Source organism: Ursus americanus, chromosome 2 (assembly GCF_024610735.1).
Source record: "Ursus americanus isolate L20-20 chromosome 2, mUrsAme1.1.p, whole genome shotgun sequence".
Taxonomy (NCBI): domain Eukaryota; kingdom Metazoa; phylum Chordata; class Mammalia; order Carnivora; family Ursidae; genus Ursus; species Ursus americanus.
Window position 1 is genome coordinate 54,029,346 of NC_142128.1, and position 19,868 is coordinate 54,049,213.

The following is a 19,868-nucleotide window of genomic DNA, read 5'->3' on the forward strand; positions in this document are numbered from 1 at the left end:
GGCAACATTTTAGAGGCAGCGTCTTCTAATGAATCCAACAATAGGCCTTTTTCATGTATCTACCAGTAGGTGGAGCAGACAACATAATTTATTACCCAAGAACAAGGACGGGAATGAAAGTCAGTTTATTTGGAGTAAAACAAATCTGCAAATGAGATTTTCTTCAAAGGAAATATGTCCTATATGTGTCAGATTTAGTCTGACTGGTTACTGAATCAAAATAAATAACTTTATTTAAATAATCAATCTTTGCAGAAAGATAAATTAAATTTACAAATGGAAGCAATGTTTGCATTTTACTTATTCAAATCAACTAAAATTAGCTTTCTTTTCATAAAACTTTTACAGGGACAAAGATTTTTTGATGTGTTCATTTAATAAGGGCACTAAACCCAATCCTGTTTTACAGGTGATGGGGTGCATAACAAATAGTATTTTCTGGGAAATATAATTGACTAATCCTATTATGTCTGTAGCAACAAATTAACCTTATTACTACTAGTAAATGGTGATTGATTATTTATGCAAATAAGTTACCATGTTCAGCTTTCTGATTGAAATAAACATATACAAAAGGTGCTTTAATATGACTTGAACTTTTTAATTAATAAAACCCTGAGGGGTCTATTAATTCACTCATTGCAATATTAGTTATTTACTTGTGTAATTCCTATTAGTGCTAACATATTTGCTTGCATAAAGATGAGATACTTAATATCAGTAAAAATCAGGAATATATTTTAGAACTATTTTAAGATACACACTAGATTTGTACTAACATTGACTGTGAAACTAGGTTATCAGTATGAGTATGTCAGTATATCAGCATAATAGCCCTAAAATTATTAATACATTAAATAACACATGACTTCATTTATTATCTACATATGAATTCACAAATACAACTTTGGCTTAGAAAATTTCTTACCTTTTCTAAAGCATTCTTTGTCTGAGTCAACATTTTAGTTATACTCATCTAAGTGAAGCTATATTAGACCTATGAAAATTTAATATGAAAATTAGCATTCAACAAACTATCATTATATAACATTATAAATCACTCCTCAATTATTGAAGTCACCAATAAAATAGTTCTAAAAAGGCTATTATGGTATTATTCCCTTTAAGTACATCAGCAGAACTTTTCCAATCCTGCTGTACTTCTTATAAAAATTATTTACACTTGAATATTTATTCAGTAAACTTTCAAATAACTGCACAAATTGAGAGTTAAAATTGACACAAGCCTTTAATAACAAATACTCAATTCATATCTGGCTTTTATTTTGTACTTAAATGTGTATTTTGTATAATTTGAAATCAAAACTCTTAAAACAGCAACAAAATTAATCTATAACTATCTCAGGAATGTTTTAAAATCTGCAGCTTAATTTCTCCCCCATAGCCAAGTCATGCTGAGAAAATCAGTAATAATACCCAAATTGAAATATGTGTGAGTCTTCCTCAGGTTAGGGAAAGTAAAGGTTTTTGTGAAAATAAAATAATAAATGGAATCACAAAATCCTAAATATAAATGGTTGTTAATTTCAATAAGACCACCTATATAAACTGTAACTGAAAGGTGTCAAATTTCTTTCTAGTAAAAACATTTGTTTGGCATAGACCAAAATCAGAATGAAAGCACCTTTTGGTTAAGGATCACACAGCATACATTTATACGTCCTACTTCTGGTTCGGTATCAGAGAGATTGTTGGTACTCAAAAATATGTTATTTGGAATAATTGAAGAATTTTAAAGTTAAGATTTATATTCAATCTATTTATTAATGTTAGTGTTGCATATCTTTGTTTAGGTTAAGGTGAATATTGCATACTTTTGTTTAGGTAAAGATGTTTTATAATTGCGACTTGTAATATCAGTTTAAAATTCAACTTTTTTATATCATGATGAAAAATACTGATTTAAAGCTAAGTAAAGCAAATCTGGTAGATATAAGGAATGAAACATTCGAAATTTCTAGTACCATCCCATTAGTAAAACTAATCCCCTGATCAAAGTCAACAGATGAGACTACGATGATACCACTGTTCTATTTCATTGCCAAAAAAAAAAAAAAAAGTTTGCTTTGGGAATAAAAGTGTTTGCATAGGTTCAAAGGGTTTTATTTTATCTCCAGTTATTTGTGATCAAATATGAAGATCACTATAACAAAAACTGACCAACTTGCCAGATCCAAATGAAAGTCTCTGATATTTTTATAATATTCTTCTCCAAGGAAGGGGATTTAAGAACATCATTTCCCCTCCATTGCCCTCAAGTCTGTGAGACCAGTTGTAAACGGGGGAGGGTGATGTTGGGGAAGATCATTATAAATATTTCTAATTTTCATTAATAACTAAAGGAAAGCAAAGCAAAGAAATGAGAAAATGAATGCTTCCAACAACTAAGACAAACAGAAAAAATCAAAGTATAGAATCTTCGTTTATCCTTGATAGGTTAAATTCTTTTTATTTTTTTAAATATTTTATTTATTTGACAGAGAGAGAGCGCAAGCAGGCAGAGAGAGAAGGAGGAGCAGGCTCCTTGCTGAGCAGAGAGCCAGAGGTGGGGCTCCATCCCCGGACCTTGGGATCAATGACCTGAGCCAAAAGCACACGCTTAACTGACTGAGGCACCCAGGCTCCCCTTGGTAAGTTAAATTCTAATTATGATTGCTATCATTTACTGGAATGCTCTCTAAGGGCCAGGTAGTATTTTAAATATATTATATTCAATTCTCATAATGTTCTTTCAAATTGTAGAGTGAAACAGACAATTCCAGGTAATCTCCTGATCTTACCCTAAGTGGGAGAGCTTGGATGCCCACTTAGCTCTGATGTCAATGCTCATACTGATTCTACTGTACACAGTGCCTCAAAAACAACCATTCTATTGGATGCCAAGGATTTCTGGAGACAAAGGACCACTCAACTAAAGTTTATATACATGGATATTACCAGCAGTCTGCAAGGTATAAACAAGAAGGAAAATGGGCCAGGGCATTGACAGCTGATATTTGTTAACACAAACATACCTAAAACACAACAGTAACATTAAAAATTCATTAGGGTCCAAGAGTCAAGTCACATGGTCAAGTTTGTGAAATAATTTGTTAAACCAGGTGTTTAAATTTAAAACTGAAATGAAATCAAAATAAATAAATTATGCATATAAAGTACCTACCATACTCTGTGGCACACGGTAAGTATTCCATGGATATTCGCTATTTCTTTTTTTTTTTTAATTTTTTAAAGATTTTATTTATTTGAGAGAGAGGGAGAGCGAGAGAGCATGAGCAGGGTGAGGGGCAGGGGGAGAAGCAGGCTAAGAGCCCGATGTGGAGCTCAATCCTGGGACTCTGGGACCATGACCTGAGCTGAAGGGGGATGCCTAACTGACTGAGCCACCGAGGTGCCCCCTGCTAGACCATTATTTTTATTAATAAAATAACTAAGTCTTTATGGACTTCCTAAAATATTCCTCTATGTGGATATCTAAATAACCCTGGATAAAAGAATTAACAAATGTTTCCATTAAATCTGATTTCACCATCTAAAAAGTTATTTTTGCTGTTACACTACCCATCATAAGTATAAACAGCACAATTAGACCTCAGATTAAGAAGATTCAAGGTATAAAAGGGATTCAGAGTTATCAAAATAAACAACTGTACCCAATAATTATTATCAGGTTTAAAGAATTCAAGGATATATTTATGACTCCCTTAGTTTTATCAAAATTAAAATTACTAATAACTAAAGTCAAAAAAAGAATTCTTGATTTGTGATTCTACATTTAAAAAGCCCACCAATTATACAGATAAATTCTTTACATTCTTATGGATTTATAATTGAATGTAAAATACCTCAACTTTTTATTTTTTAATTTATTTTTATTTATTTATTTTTTAAAGATTTTATTTATTTATTTGACAGAGACAGCCAGCGAGAGAGGGAACACAAGCAGGGGGAATGGGAGAGGAAGAAGCAGGCTCCCAGCGTAGGAACCTGATGTGGGGCTCGATCCCAGAACGCTGGGATCACGCCCTGAGCGGAAGGCAGACGCTTAACGACTGCTCCACCCAGGCGCCCCATTATTTTTTAAATTATCTTTATTGTGTAAGTGTTTAGAATCTAAAGACCTCAGTTTGAGTACCAGACTTACCACCACTAGTTTTGTGTCTATAAATCAGTCCCATAATTTTCTCTTCCGGTTTTTTCTCTGTTAAATGGAGATATCTCAGCTATACGAATGTAAGTAAATTTTAAGACAGTTACCATTATTAAAAGTATTGTTAATTAGACTACCAAACAGAGGCTACAAGTGCAGTTCTCTGTTCTAAATGTACATGGCCAGTCCAGTACTTAATGTTTTTGAATTTGGATGTCTCGAAGCATGACCGTCAGTCTCAGGTAACACCCTCCAGCACCCTCCACCACAGACTTGCCTTGCCTATGTCTGAGACATTTGAATGTGTGACTCCGACTGGAACTATGAGACTGGACTTGAAAGTCTCTGAGAAAGAATAAAAAACCCACAAATTGCTGGTTTCCTGCCTGAAGCTCAACTAACAAAATATACTTCAAGCCCCAAAGTCCTGTTGTTTTTTAACCACATTTCTTTGTGAGCAGAATATTCTACACCCCAAATGTATTTTTTCTTAGCAACTTGACAAGATTTGAGGCACTGAAATTTTACCACTGATAAGAAAATCATTCTAAGTATTCCAAACTTCACATTTGTATCTCAATATGAAGATGTAATTGCTGAAGCAGGTTTGTTCAAAGCTTTACTGAAAACTGGCATCAAAATTTAGAAAGGGTGCAAGAATGGTTTTAATCTCAACATTAGCTCAAGGAAAAGGGAAAACCTGAAAGCGACCTCGGTTTAATAACTTCTTAGTCCTTGCTCAATTCGCAGAACAACAATAAGCCACTCAGAATGGGTTTCAAAAGCGAGGGTATGCCCTTCGTGTAGTGTTATCACAGTGGCAGATGACACTGCTGACTTGGACCTTTCTGCCAGCGGCCCAGCGGCTGCGTCTATGCAGCTGCTGTCACGGACGAGTCATGGTGCCTGCGCGCACCTACACAGAAGCACGAAATTGAACTCGAAGTAGTGTCTTTGTGATATCTTTTCAACAAGTCATGTCCCATTCAGCCTGCTACTTTATCTCTGTCAGGCTCGGGGCCCAAGTGGTTTACGGGAGCTGTCAGGCACAGGTAGACCAACCTGCTTTGTGCTGAGGAGGTAATGCATCTTTCGGGCCTGGTAATCTCTTTTCTTCTCTTCCCTTTCGAGGTCGGCCTTCTTCTCTTCTCTTTCTTTCATCTCTGCAAACTCCTCCAGTGCTTCCCTGCATCAAAACAATCCGCAGTTATTTATGATACTAAAAATCTGCCAGCATTTTCATTCTTCCACGGATGATAATCAAGTAAGTTTTTGAGGGGCTACTTTCACCCACATCCATCAAAATCAGTGGTGTAATCGATCTTACCTGCACATTCCACTGAATCTTTGCAATCTCTAAAAAGCATTTAAGTGATTTTTCAGTGGTTAAATTTTTTAAATCAAATATCTACATATTATCATTAATTCAACAGCTGAGGAAATATATCAAGAGCAAAGTAAGTGAACGACAATGTTGCCATTTTCTTTGGTTGAAGATTAGCTATTGGACACACTTAAATACCCCAAGAAAACATCTGAGCTACTGACTTTAAGTTTCGATTTCATATTTACAAAGCTCTAATCATTTATTTTGTATACTAACGGGCTAATTCTGAAAGTGTCATGGGTTTTTATATATATACTTAATTTAAGTTTACTTCAGTTAACAGTTCAAATAATACCAGCATGCATTATCCTGCACTTGAAAGGTTATTTTGTTCAATTATACAGATAATTAAAATAAAAGCTAAACCAGGTAAATAAGTCCATGGCTCTCGAGGTATAATAAATTCCATTAAAATAATGAAAATTTCATCATTTATGTGTATCTAAGAAATTTAAACACAAATAAACCTTTAAAAATATACTATGTGGAAAAAACATCTGATAAATAGAATAAGATATTATCAAACACGGAAAAAAGAAATCTTTTATTTTCACAGCACAAATTTGACTATTCATGTTAAAATAATGTTTTGAAACTACACGTTATTCTTTTTCAAAAATAGGTATGTAACTTAGTGTCCAGTTCTTTAAGTAAAACCTTAAGCAAATCACCTGAGCATTTACCTCAGAGATACCAAGGGAAAGTGGAGGGAAAGATTCCAAAAATAAAAAAAGATTCTCATTTCTACTTCAATGTCTAGAAATATTTTTGTTGCAATTTTCTGTTAAAGGCTACTAATACAATACTTCATACAAGGTTACTTATGAAACACACTGACGTTTAAAAATCACCATGCTATGCTACTGCAGCAGAGCAATTTTTTTCAACATAAGATTAAATTGCAAAATAAATGAATTACTTGGAGTGGCATGGCCCTCATTTTGCCACCCTTCTCTTGAAAATTGCTTATTAATATGAAAAAAGGAGTCAGAAAATAGCCTGTTTTACTTTATGCATAGTATTTTGGGGGCTTCTGCGCCCACAGAGCTGGGCTAGCTGCACATTTAGATTGTGTTGGCAAGCTGGTACAATGACCTTTCTGACCTGCATCTCAAGGCTATTATTAATCGCTAAGTAACCTGGTAAAGCCAAACAAATTTGTTTCCATTGAAAGGATCTCTATCTGTGTCTGAGAATTTGTTCTGTACCAAACAAACCTCATTAACTGTGTCCATTTTTGACAAAGAACCAGGAGTTAGAAGGATTGGTGACCTTTCTTTGTCCTTAAGGTACAAATTTCAAGGCAGGTACATATGAATAAATGAGAGCTTTTACCAAGAAAAATAACAATCACATACTACATAAAAAACTAAATACATTATTAATTTTCATCTTTACTTTTAATATTATGTAAAAAATATTTCTTCTATAATTCCTCTTATAAGTCTTTAAGATAATTTAAAATAACCAATGAACTGCCTCTACGAGGATAATTACTCAGATACGCATGCATCCAATTTTATGTCATTCCAAAGATAAGCACAGTAATTTTCCAAGCAATCACAAAAATAAAAAAAAAAAAAATCTACAAAGAAGTGTGTGCTCTATAAATGATCTAATGAATAAGAGATCTTACATAGGAAAGAAAAAAATACCCAATATAATTGTACACACAAATGAACAGGTAAGGTGCAAAGAAGTAATAGGACTTGGATATAAAATCAGAAGTGTAAATTATTTGATGTAGTAAAAACATTCCATCTTCGGGATATGGAAACAAACTGAAAACAGCATGTACTCAGGAAGCTTGACAAGGAAAGCAAGAATCAAGAGATATGTAAAAGAATGTCAGTTTCCAGTATGTAAAGAAAACACACTGTAAACCCAGAAGGAACTGAAAAGCCCTAAAAATAAATCCAAGAAATTTGACAAAACATTAGGAAAACTAATCCGTGGTAATCTCAAAACACAAAAGTAATTAATTTAATAAATTTATACGATTTTTGAAAAAAAATCAATCTTATGTTCCGGATTTATAGCCATACTTGAGAGTGTACAGATATACTGAACACCACGTCAAATAGTCTTTGTTTAATGGCCAAGTAGGAAGAGCTGAATAAATTTTTATCTCTGGTATACAAGTTTTTGTTGCATCAATAGCGATCAAGAGATGTCTCAGTGTAAAGGATGTAATAAAAAATTATTATCCCATTAAAGATTAAATGATGGATACCACTTGAACTAGGTTTATAAAATTATGAAATTATTGATTTAAAAAAAATTTTTTAATGCAGTACTTCTAAAACACTTAAATTTTTTCCCAAATAATTCCAGGTTGTTTTCAATATATTTTTTTCATTTCAGGCATATATATTGTATTATTTCTATCCTTAAAAAAAAACCTGTGATATATACGGGATAGATGTTACTAATTACCTTATTTTACAAATACGGTAACACATAAAGAGATAAAGTGATGTATTCTGAATAACAAATCAGTTAATGACAGAAATGGAATTAGGATACTTAGATTTACGGATTCTCTAACTGCAGATCAGGACAGAAGATATTTTTTATTGAATGAACCACATACATTTTCTTTTATTTCATGATGCTGTTTTCTATTGCATAGCTAAAGAAACTTGGGAAGTCCCAGGACTTCCTGTATCACTTTTCATTTACATAAATTATCTGGTGATATTAGTTTAAAAATAAAGGTAAAAAATACTGAAACTTTTTCAAAGTCTTTCATATTCAATATATTTTGCTAAATCTAATGATATTTATAATGATAAAATACATATTCTAATTATGATGGCAATCATTTAAAATAATAATAGCTACTTGGAAGCAATACAGTGGAATGGTTCACAGCATAAACTCTGAAATGACGCCTGGTTATAAACTCTGTTGTGCTATTTACTAGCTGTTTAATATATGAGTCTCAATACCTTTGTCTATAAAATGTAAATATATTAGTATTAGTGTCTTCTTCATCAAGCTATTGTGAGGAGCAAATACATTAATCTACATAAAGTGCTCAGAGTGGGGCTATTGCATAGGAAGACGCTACACAGGTGTTAGCTATATATTCAATTTTCACTCTAAGCCATGTTCTAGACTACTTGCTTTATCAACTCAACCACATACCAATCTTTTATATCTTCTCAAATTCCCTCAGTGATCTCTTCCTTTCTCTTTCCTGATCAGTGTACGATTGTGGATGAAATCCATGACGCAAAGCATGGAATCTGATTTTCTAAGAGGCACAGAGGCATGGCTGGTGGGAAACAGGACATGGAAGAGAGTCATGCAAATAAATTTTCCTGTTTTCTGTCCTCTGTGCACTGCTGAGAGCTCTCCTTGCAAACCTGTGTGGCTAATGGAGAATGTAGTGCACACCTGCTGCACCTTACACTATGGGACTCCCTAGCAAGTGGTGGCCAGGGCTGCAGGAGCTCATCATACCACATTCCTCCCTACAGGACCAATGCATGAGTACTAGCAGCAGCCAGCTTAGAGCAGTATGCACGGGAGAAAATCAGCTGCCCGGTCTCAGGTTTTGTCACTCTCTCCCTCCAACCTGCATCCAGTGACTGGTGACTGAGGGAATACATAGGCCCAGAGCCTTTGTCTCACTTTGGGTCCACTCTAAAGACCCATCCAAACCCTGAGCTTCCTGAGACTGGCTGCGACTTCTGATGCAGTTCAACTTCTCTACCACCTTACAGATGATATTCCCCAAAGGCTCTCCCATACAGTCCTGCACCAAATCATTACATTCAGAGTCAGTTTCAATCTCTGACATTTCACTCCCACTTTTCCTCGTGCTCACTGCCCTGAATATTAGTATAAAGTATTACCAGTTTAATAAAGTATTACCAGTTTAATCCTACACTTATATTTTATTTCCAAGAGGTTCCTGGCTAAAACATACCTATTACTTTTAATCCTTTCACAATCCAGTGAGACAAGTGTTATCACTCCCATTTTATAGATTAGGAAATGAGAGTCACAGAGGTTAAATCTCTGTCCAAACTCCCAAACTAGAAGGTGAGAGTTAGAATTTGAATATAGCTCTCACACCAAAATTCATGCCTTTATGCACAACACTATAGTCATATCACACATTTTGTCCAAATCCAATACGGTCGACTCCTGAACAACACAAGTTTGAACTGCACAGGTCCACTTATATGCAGATTTTTTTCACCAAATACATTATAATACTATAAATATATTTTCTCCTCCTTATGATTTTCTTAATGACATTTCCTTTTCTAGGTACCTGGGTGGCACAATCAGTTGAGTGTCTGACTCTTAGTTTCCACTCTGGTCTGATCTCAGGGGTCCCGGATTGAGCCCTGCATCCAGCCCTATGCTCAGCAGGGAGTCTGTTTGGGTTTCTCTCTCCCTCTTCTTCTGACCCTCTGCCCTGCACTCTCTCTCTCTCTCTCACTCACTGAAATAAATAAATCTTTTTAAAAGATAATATTTTTTTCTCTAGTTTACTTTACTGTGAGAATACAGAATATAATACACATACCATACAAATATCTGTTAATCAACGGTTTAGGTTATCGGTAAGGCTACCACTCAACAGCAGGGTATTGGTAGTTAAGTTTAGGGGGAGTCAAAACTTGTATGTGTATTTTCAACTGTACAAGGGGTCAGGGCCCCTAACTCCCACATTGTTCAAGAGTGTACTACACTTTGCTACTCTGTTTGATTTTCTTATTCATTTCAAAATATGGTACTAAAAAAAATTATAATTTTTGTCTTCTCGTCTTTGTAGGTCCAGAACCCAAAAACAAAAATCTCTACCCTTTTCTCTAAAAAAGCTTCATATGGGGCACCTGGGTGGCTCAGTCAGTTAAGCAGCCACGTTTGGCTCAGGTCATGATCCCAGGGTCCTGGGATCGAGCCCCACATCGAGCCCCACATCGGGCTCCTTCCTCAGCAGGGAGCCTGCTTCTCCCTCTGCCTGCCATTCCCACCACTTGTGCATACTCGTGTGCTCTGACAAAAAAAATAAATAAATAAAAAATAAAAAGGCTTCATAGATCAGTTCAACATTAATCTCTAGCTGTTTCCACTGTTATAATCCTCTTTTTTATATGTCTGTTATATTCTACAATATATTATGGCTGCATACCTGCACGACTTCCTGCACTCTCCCACCAAGTGCAGAGGTCCCAAAGGTCAGGATTAAGATTTATTAATTGATGTGTCCCTCCCAGACTATTTGGTCTAATATCTGGTATAAACTAGGTGCTACCATCCTTTTTAACTATTTCTCAGCTAATAGTACATTTTATCACTTTTGATGGTTTAATTAGAAGAGGGAAGAAGCCACATTGAGAAAGCCTCTCTTGGGAAGTAGGAAAGAACCAGGATTCTGGCTCTTTGCCTAGAAAGTGGTTCTCAGGTGTGGTCTCTGGAAAACAGCATCAGTTTCAGGTTCCACCCCAGACCAACTGAGAAATCCTGGGGCGGGGGGAGGGGACCCGGAGGCAATATCCTGCCTGCTAAAGTCTGAGAAGCACCAGTCTGCAGCAATGAAAATTATCAACTCTGCTGAGGAATTAAGATGATTCAATCCTCCTCACTAATATGACATCAAAAAGAGATGCCTTATATTCAGTTGATAATTTTAATATGAGTATCACCATATAAGCTAAAGCACTGAGAAGTACTACAAAGGAGACACGATATGTACATCACAATATTTTCACAGAAATCATAATTTTGACAGAGAAATAAAAAAAATGGAGATTGTTTGAAAGCATAAATGCCCAAAATTTCAGAGGGAACTGGTAATAATATTACATAGTATCTCAAATACAAACAAAATGCCGTCATCTGTGACATCTTTAAGAAATAATAATTCTAAGGAAATGGATTCAGACAATTCTCCAGAGTCCTCACTCTGTTTTGATGGGAAATGAAGTCAGTGATGTGCAAGAAGCCTTCAAAAAAAAAAAAAAAAAAAAAAAAAGAAAAGAAAAGAAAAAGAAATAGTCGAAAAGCATTACTTTCTGCTGTGGGATATTATGACATTACAGTATTTTAGTTAAATCTGTTGAATGTGCTTTGTTTTATCTCTCATAATTATCTGCTCTTAATATGTCCATATTAATCTAACCAAATAAATAGACAATAAAAGGAAAAAAAGGTGGCAAAATCTAAAATATAAGCAAAAATATTAGCAAAATAAAGCCAATTATATGCTTGGGCTTGGTAACATTCAAAACGATTTGGGGATTGATAAAACCTTGGAACAGATTCTCTGGAAGTCAGAAAAATACCCAAAACATTTGCATTAGAAACAAAAGCTTCCCTGTAAGTCAGTCAAACCATTTAAACCACTTATTTTGTCTACCTGGTTACCAAGACCCTGGACTTGTTGGACAGGCGCTGCAAATTTCATTAGGGCAGCACTTTACAAAGGGAAAATACAGTTTAAAATTAAGGGCTGTGCAGCACACAGTCATTAATATTCAAGCACTCAGGCTGCTCCTGAGCTTCATGCGTTCCTCTGAAACCTGCAGTTGAGACTCACATACTGAAAACGTACAGAAAAGTCCCTAAGAAAATATTTTTAGCTACTCTTGAAAATTGTTTGTTGCTGTATAGATCAATTTCTCTTCAAAATGCCTAAGCTACTTTAAGAATGAATATCATGAAGAACTTAACACTCATTTGCTTATTCAGTCAGGCAGTCACAAGTATGTTTAAGATATTAAAAAAAAATACAGATGTGTAAAGGCCAATCCCTGCCTTCGAGTAGCTTACAAATAAAATAACAGATGACCAACTAGACTATGGACAAAAGATGAGGAAATACGGAGGCAATGCTTACACAGAGAAATCAGAAAAAGCTTCATGTAGGTGGCAGCACTGGGAATGAACTGAAGGGCTGGGAGAGAGGAGCGTGGTGAGGAAATGAGGCTGGAGTACTCACAGGAAACTCTGGCTATCTTTGGGAGACGTGGTCCATCAACAGCAAAGTGGGGGAAAAGCACTTTATATTAGAAGAAAGGTTTCCTGACCTAGGGTGAATGGGCTCTCTCAGGGTAATGCTAGCAAATTTGTACTCTATAGACAAGATATTTTGAGAATGAAAAAAGTAAAAAAGAAGATAATGGTCGATGTTATAAAATTACAATACCATGACTTCACTCTGATCATAAAAAGGGATCATCCAATTGCTCCATTATTTCATTTGCCTACTTTGCATGATTTTAAAAAGCAATAAGACTCCATTCAAAGATCATTCATGAAAATCAATTTTTTTCTTCTTCTGGTTCCTTTGAATAAACTTAGTTGAAAAGAATTTTTTTGTGTAGTATTCTTTCTAAAAATATGCACATATTTCACTGTAAAATTATTTTCTTTTCACTATACTGGATAGTTGCTGTAAAAGGAAGTAAAATTTTATATAATATATATAATGTCAAATAATTGAGAGTGACATTGTGCTAAGTACAACAGTAGGTATAATGATAAAATGTATTTACATAGTGCGTTATTTTCAGGAGCTTCAAGTGCTTCACAGACATTAATTCAACCTCACAACATTCCACTGAGGTTGGTAAGGGGCAGGTATTATTAACAAGGTTCCTGTTCTTCTTTGTGAAATGAAATGACTTTACAGATGGTGACTTTGAGACACAGCATGGGGCTTTCCTGCATAAAGGTAGATCAAGGCACATCATATTTTCTCTCCTTTGTGTATCTTCACAGTGATTCAGCTGTGGAGGAGGAGTACCAAGCTACCGACGTTTTATTTGGAGTAGAGTTTAGAGTTGAGGTAGCTAAATTTCTATTTCATATAAAAAGAATTGCAAGATCTTATTTACTTTGTGTTCACTCAAAAATCACACACTGTCTCTCATTTAAAATGTGTTAACTTCATTTTAAAGCAAAAATAATTGCTGCTGCTTTTGCATGCAACACACTCAACACTCAATCCAGGCACATCTCTGAATTAATCAGGATGCTATCCTAAAGCAATAATATATATACCATAGGAAGATGTCAACATATTTTAAAGTAGTATCACTTGAAGTAGTATATCACATATAATTTCAGAAAATTATCTAATGAGTTTTAGAACACTATTTAGTGGCCAATTGTCTTATAATCAGTCTAAGAAGTCAGAAGAAAATGCTGGGCAGGAGAGTATCCAGATTTATGAATCATCACAATACAAGTGTTAGCTGAAGTCCTAGAAGTGGAAGTGATTGTCCAGAGCACAGACAGCAAAAAGGCAAATGCATCAAAGAGAGAAAATTGTTATTTAAGATCAGGTGAATAAATGCAAATACACAAACAAAGAAGAAACCATTAAAAAAGTAGAAAGGAAACCAGGAGAAAGTGGGGTCACAGAATCTAAGCTGTAAGAGAGATTAGAGGAAAAAAATGATCAATAGTGTCTTATGCTTTAAAGAACCCAATAATATGAAGGCCCAATAGCCTACTGGATAGAATTATAAGTAATTTTTTAGCAACAGCTACATTTTCTCAATACATTTTCAAATAACTTAAAACATATCCTCAAGTATTGGCTGAAGAAGTTCGTACACAAATATATCAAGTACCAGAACCTGATTTCCACTATATAAATGCATTCTCAATCAACAATATGAACAACAGCTTTACCAGTCTTTATCACAGAATTAAAATGGAAAAAAAGGAAATCTCTTCCACCCATCTTATATCAAGAGATCAGCTAGCATAAGTGAGAGATAAGAACTTCCAATTCATCCATCCCTCAAAATTGGACAACCACAAGACTAAATCCACAAATCAACATATTTTAGTTCCTTGCTTTCAAATGAGTAAAAACTTAATGCTATACTCCGGCTTTTTTTTTTTTTTTTTTAATATCACCACAAAAAAGAGAGACTTGAAATTCAGGGAGCTTTTTTCCTGTTTAAAATAAAACGTTACTGGGGCGCCTGGGTGGCTCAGTCATTAAGCGTCTGCCTTTGGCTCAGGGCGTGATCCCAGTATCCTGGGATGGAGCCCTGCATCAGGCTCCCTGCTCTGCTGGGAGCCTGCTTCTTCCTCTCCCACTCCCCCTGCTTGTGTTCCCTCTCTCGCTGGCTGTCTCTCTCTCTGTCAAATAAATAAATAAAATCTTTATTAAAAAAATAATAAAATAAGATAAAATAAAATAAAATAAAATAAAACGTTACTGAAGTCACTGTTCATTACATTACCAGTGTATCCTACTGAAGATTTGAATGTGAAATTTCTTTTAGATCAGGGCTAGAAAAAGCTGTTTCTTGGCATATGCACATTTTTTTTTTCACTTTTTCACAATGGGACATACTTAACTAATCACATTTCCTGATCAGTCACACCAATACAGTTATCATTCTGTATTTTCTTTTACTGTGGTCTTTCTTTTAACTCTTTATGCAACTTTTTGTAAACAGCCTAAAATTCATTGTGTAAAGAGTTAATCTGAAAAAAAATTAAATACATATATATAAAGAAATTATATCCAATGCAATAAGTTTTTTCCTTTTATTAATTCTATTTCAGGAATAAAGCTTTTTTATTCTTTCTATATACTTGGCATTGAAAATTTTTTTGAAATAGCAATATATTAAAGGTAATACATTTCTGTTAAAAATATAGTATGTGGAAAGATTGTGATCAAATGGTAGATATAATTCCATACTGTAAAGTGACTATATGGATTATGCCATTAATTACAAATTATGGATACGTAACAGACTGTTTCTAAAGCAAAGAATATGCACTGTATTTTAGACACTCTAGTGTGTTCTTATCTAAATTCTACTAAATTGTTATACTAATTGTATCTTTACATATAAAATGATTCTACAGAGAAAAAGTCACATGTATAGCTAACATTACAGATTAATTTGGTTCTTGAAATCGAAAATGTTGTTTTCTTTACATCTCAGGTTATTCCTTCCTAAAAGAGACTGTCATCTAGATATAATTAGATAAAGCCAAACCACTATCATTTAGTTGGCTGAGATCAGAATATTATACTTTTAAAATGAGGTTTATTGAAATGTTATCTTTAGGTAATCATATTTATTCTCCTTATTTACACAATATAAATGGTTTTCTACTTACGTCCTTGAAATAGTGAACAGGGACACCATAGTATGAAAAAGTGGCCTAGCTGCTGGAGTTCATAAATTTTGTTCAGCTTTGGATGAGTTCAAAGAATTGCCATGTAAGAAAAGCCTTACAGAGGGAATTTATCTGATTATGGCAGTAATAATTACCCAGCTGTTTATTGCAGATAGAGAAATAATTCATGTAGGCAATAGGCCGTGGTGGCAATGACACTCTGCATTTAGTAAATATGCAAACTGTTCACTTCTAATTAACCAAGCTAGAGGATGCCCTTATTAAATGTATAAACTAAAAGTGCCTTCCTGACAAGTGATGAATTGTTACATTGCACAAACTCTTGCCACAGAATTATTGGAGTGAACTTGGGGCTTAACTTCATTAAGAGATCTTGTGGGATAGTTAAATGAGGATGGACAGCATAACAAGGCTTACCTGACAGCCAATGGTATGTTATAGCTTAACGGAGCTGCACCTTTTCTTCTGTCCTACTTAGTTCAGATTCACGATAGATCGACTGTGAAACTGTGAAGTTAATTTGAGTTCAAATAATAAAAATAAATGAAATAACATGACAACCCATTTATGGAGGCTACCTGACAGTTTTCCTACCAAATGAATCTACAAAACAGCCAGTTTTTATGAGTCAAATATGTCTTATGGAACTAAAATGGAAATATCTACCACTCCTTTTGTTAACTTAAAATAATATGTTTAGTAAAAATAAATTTTTATTTTTATTTTACTGACTAGCTTTACTGATTAGCTTTAAAATAAAATATCTTTTCAAAAGGAAATGGATCGGCTTTACTAAAGTAAATAAATACAAAACAGAAATGACTCTTAATATTGATTCTGAATGAGTTTCATTTAATTTTACCAAACAACTAATGATGAAATGGTTCATCATCTATATTGTATGCTTAGCTTTATTTAAGGTAACTATTCATTCTTTATCAAACATCTGTACAAATATTTCCACCCCAACTAAGGATCCTATGAAAAATACCACTTAGAGGGATGTCGTTGACATAATGAAATGAACTTAAATGTTTCTAATTGAATTGTTGAGTAGGTAGTAATATTGACCTCATAGGTTTGCTGTGAAAATTGAAGGAGATAATGAGAATAAAAAGCTTAGTGCAATACTTGGTATACAATAAGTGCTCAATACATGTCAGTGACTGGTAACGTGTTTGAGCAACAATAGCTCTATAGATTAAAAAATTAATGCCTAGTATTTTCAATGGGAGGTTCACACTGAGATCTGCTAAGACTTTACACTTGCTCTTTCACCTACCTCACACAGGCTCAGAGATTATAAAAGGTGTGAACTGGCCTTTCAGATAGTATCACAATATTATTGTAAATGTTTAATTATACACTTAGTATAAAATATGGGACAATATATAAAGGAAGTATTTACATATTTTAAGACAATCAGATTTTGTCACTATTGAAAATCTAATTTGACTCTTCAAAATTTGTAATATCTCACTTAATTAACAAATATTTATGTACTAAAAAAGAATATATGACCCATCTTCAAACTATTTATGTATTCATACATTTACTTATATACAATTTTTTTAATGAGTACTCTACATCAAAAATAGGAAATAGGAAAATTTTCAATAGTATTATAAAGATAAAACTTCCATATCTTAATGAGAAAATAGTATAATCAAGGGTCAAAATAAAACTGCTTTAAATAAGGAAAATAGCCATGTATACAAATAACCCCCCCCCCCAAAAAAGGCTTTATAAGTGTAAAACAACTTAGGCTTCACACCTTAAAGACAGGGTAAGATTTTAAAAAGTTAAGAAATGACACTTAAGGAAAGCATAAAATAATAGCTAATACTGAGTGCTTATTAAAATAATTATGTATGGATTTCTAGGAAGATAATGAATGTATTCTTTTGCCCACAATCTATTTCCAAAGTCAGTTAAATGAATAAAAAGAAACAAAAATATAGCAAAAAGAAACAAAAATATAGGCAAAAACAAGGAACAGCCACAACACCCATCATAAATTCAAGAGAATAAGTAGGAATTGAATGAATAAAGAATATTTAATTAAATTCATATTCAATTAAGTTTAGACCACAAATACAGGGTATTTTCCTTAATCACAAAGCCAGTATAGTATGTGGGAAATAACTGAACAAATCTGAGGAATCTAGTAAGAGTTCCAACCAAGAGAGATAAAGACAGGAATAACCAGATGCAGGACTAAGGGAGAGAAATTGCAGCCAAGTAATTTCTTTTTTTGTTGATCAGAGCTTCAGATTGAGTTGAGACCAGATGGCAAATCTGGGCTGGAGGAGAATAAGGAAAAGTAGCCTGAGAGCTGCTGAATAAAATAAACTCAGAAAAGAAAAGAGTCTATGAGCAATGGAACTTCACATTGATCTTGCTTCATGAAATCAATATCCACAGTGACAGGAGGTCAATCAGGACTTGGGAGGACAGTGTCAAGAGCACAGCTTCCCATTGCTCCAGCTTACTCTCCACCCTTCATCAGATTGTTGAATGACTGAATGGGAAAACAAACCAACAATATCTAGCTGAAACACTAAAAAAAGTACAAGAATTCTGAGACACAGTTAGAAATTTCAGTAAAGTATAAAATTACTCTGTTCAAAACATATTGCTTTCCTATATGTAAAAATAATAATAATAGACTGGAAAGATGGTGGAGTAAGAGGACCATAAGCTCACCTTGTCCCACAGATACAACTAGATAACACTAACATCAGTGTAAATAATCCAGAAGATGACCTGAAGACTGGCACAACAAACTCCACAACTAAAGGTAGAGAAGAGGCCACATCAAAGAGGGTAGGGAGGGCAGAGATGCAGTGGGGAGTTAAACAAACCCACCGTGGGAGGGAGGAAGCCAGAAGCACAGAGAGGGGATAGAAACAGACTACCACACCAGGGAGTCTGCATGAAGAAGATAATCCCCATAAAAACTGGCTTTGGAAGCATAAGGGGCCAGGCCAAATTTTGTGAGTTCTTACAATTATTGGGACTTAACGCCTGGAATATTAAAAATCAGCATGATGTAATGAGCACTGGGTATTGCCTAAGACTGAGGCATCACTGACCTCTACCTCTGAAACTAATAATACCTTATGTTAATTAACTGAATTTAAATTAATAAAAAATTGAATTTAAATTTAAAAATAAATAAAAAATAAAAAATAAAATAAGAATTAAAAATATATAAAATTACAAAAAAAAAAATCAGTGGGCTGGGTTCTGGGAGAGCCTGCAGGCTGTTGGGAGCCAAGTCCCCACTGTTAAGGAGATAAGAGCACAACAAACAGCCTGCTGAGATACAGCTTAGAAGCAGCAGTTTGGGAAACACCTGAGGCACACAGGAGGGAGAGTTATTTACTAAAAGCCTATCTGAGAAGGGCAAGTTTCCCAGGGAAACTCCTCCAGGAACAAAGGAGCTGGCAGGCACCATTTCCCTCCCCCACCATCCAGCATAAACACAGGGCCACCCACCAGAATAAGGAGAACAAAGACATTCACTATCTAACTTGCTTATACCAAGTCCCAGCCCCCTGGGCTTCAAGGACCCACCCCTTCCAGACAGACTTCCTCATTCCCAGTGCTGCAAGTCCCCTCTCCCAAAAGACCACCACAAACTTTGCCAACATTCCCTGACCCACATGCTTTGTGGGAACTTGGTCCTGGCGACTCCAGCAGCAGACCCCATAGAATACCTATGCACCTTGTTAAAACTGTGTACCCCACCCACGTGCGCTTTGCAGCACCCTAGTGGCCCAGTCAGGTGGCAGCTGTAGTGGCAGGTCTCACTTTGCCAAGCGGACCAGTGGGCACCTTGTTAAGGCTACACACCCTACCCAGGCCAGGAACCAAACACTGCCCACAACAGGCAGACAGAGCCACTGGAGACTACTAGACTGAAGGAAAAAGCAGCCAGGACACAACAGGAGGACACATGCACCATACATAGGAGACCCCCTAAATCACCAGGTTTTGGTGAACATGGGACATTGCAACTGCAGGGCACTATAGGACCTCTTCTTCAAGATATTACTTTCAAGAGCAGTAGATTTGGCTGACTTTCCAAAGGACCGAGAGTTAGACAAAATGAGAAGACAGAGGAATATGTCCCAAATGAAAGAACAGGACAAAACCACAGCA

General features: G+C 34.9%; 1 protein-coding gene across 2 annotated transcripts in view; it reads right to left on the reverse strand.

The window, feature by feature from the left end:
- Positions 1–19,868, reverse strand: part of SPATA17 (spermatogenesis associated 17) — a 205,286-nt gene that overhangs the window by 129,851 nt on the left and 55,567 nt on the right. For both annotated transcript variants that reach the window (XM_045809617.2, XM_087856311.1), the window contains exon 6: positions 5,234–5,357. In XM_045809617.2, the coding sequence (XP_045665573.1) occupies positions 5,234–5,357 (124 nt within the window). The remainder of the gene's footprint in view (positions 1–5,233; positions 5,358–19,868) is intronic.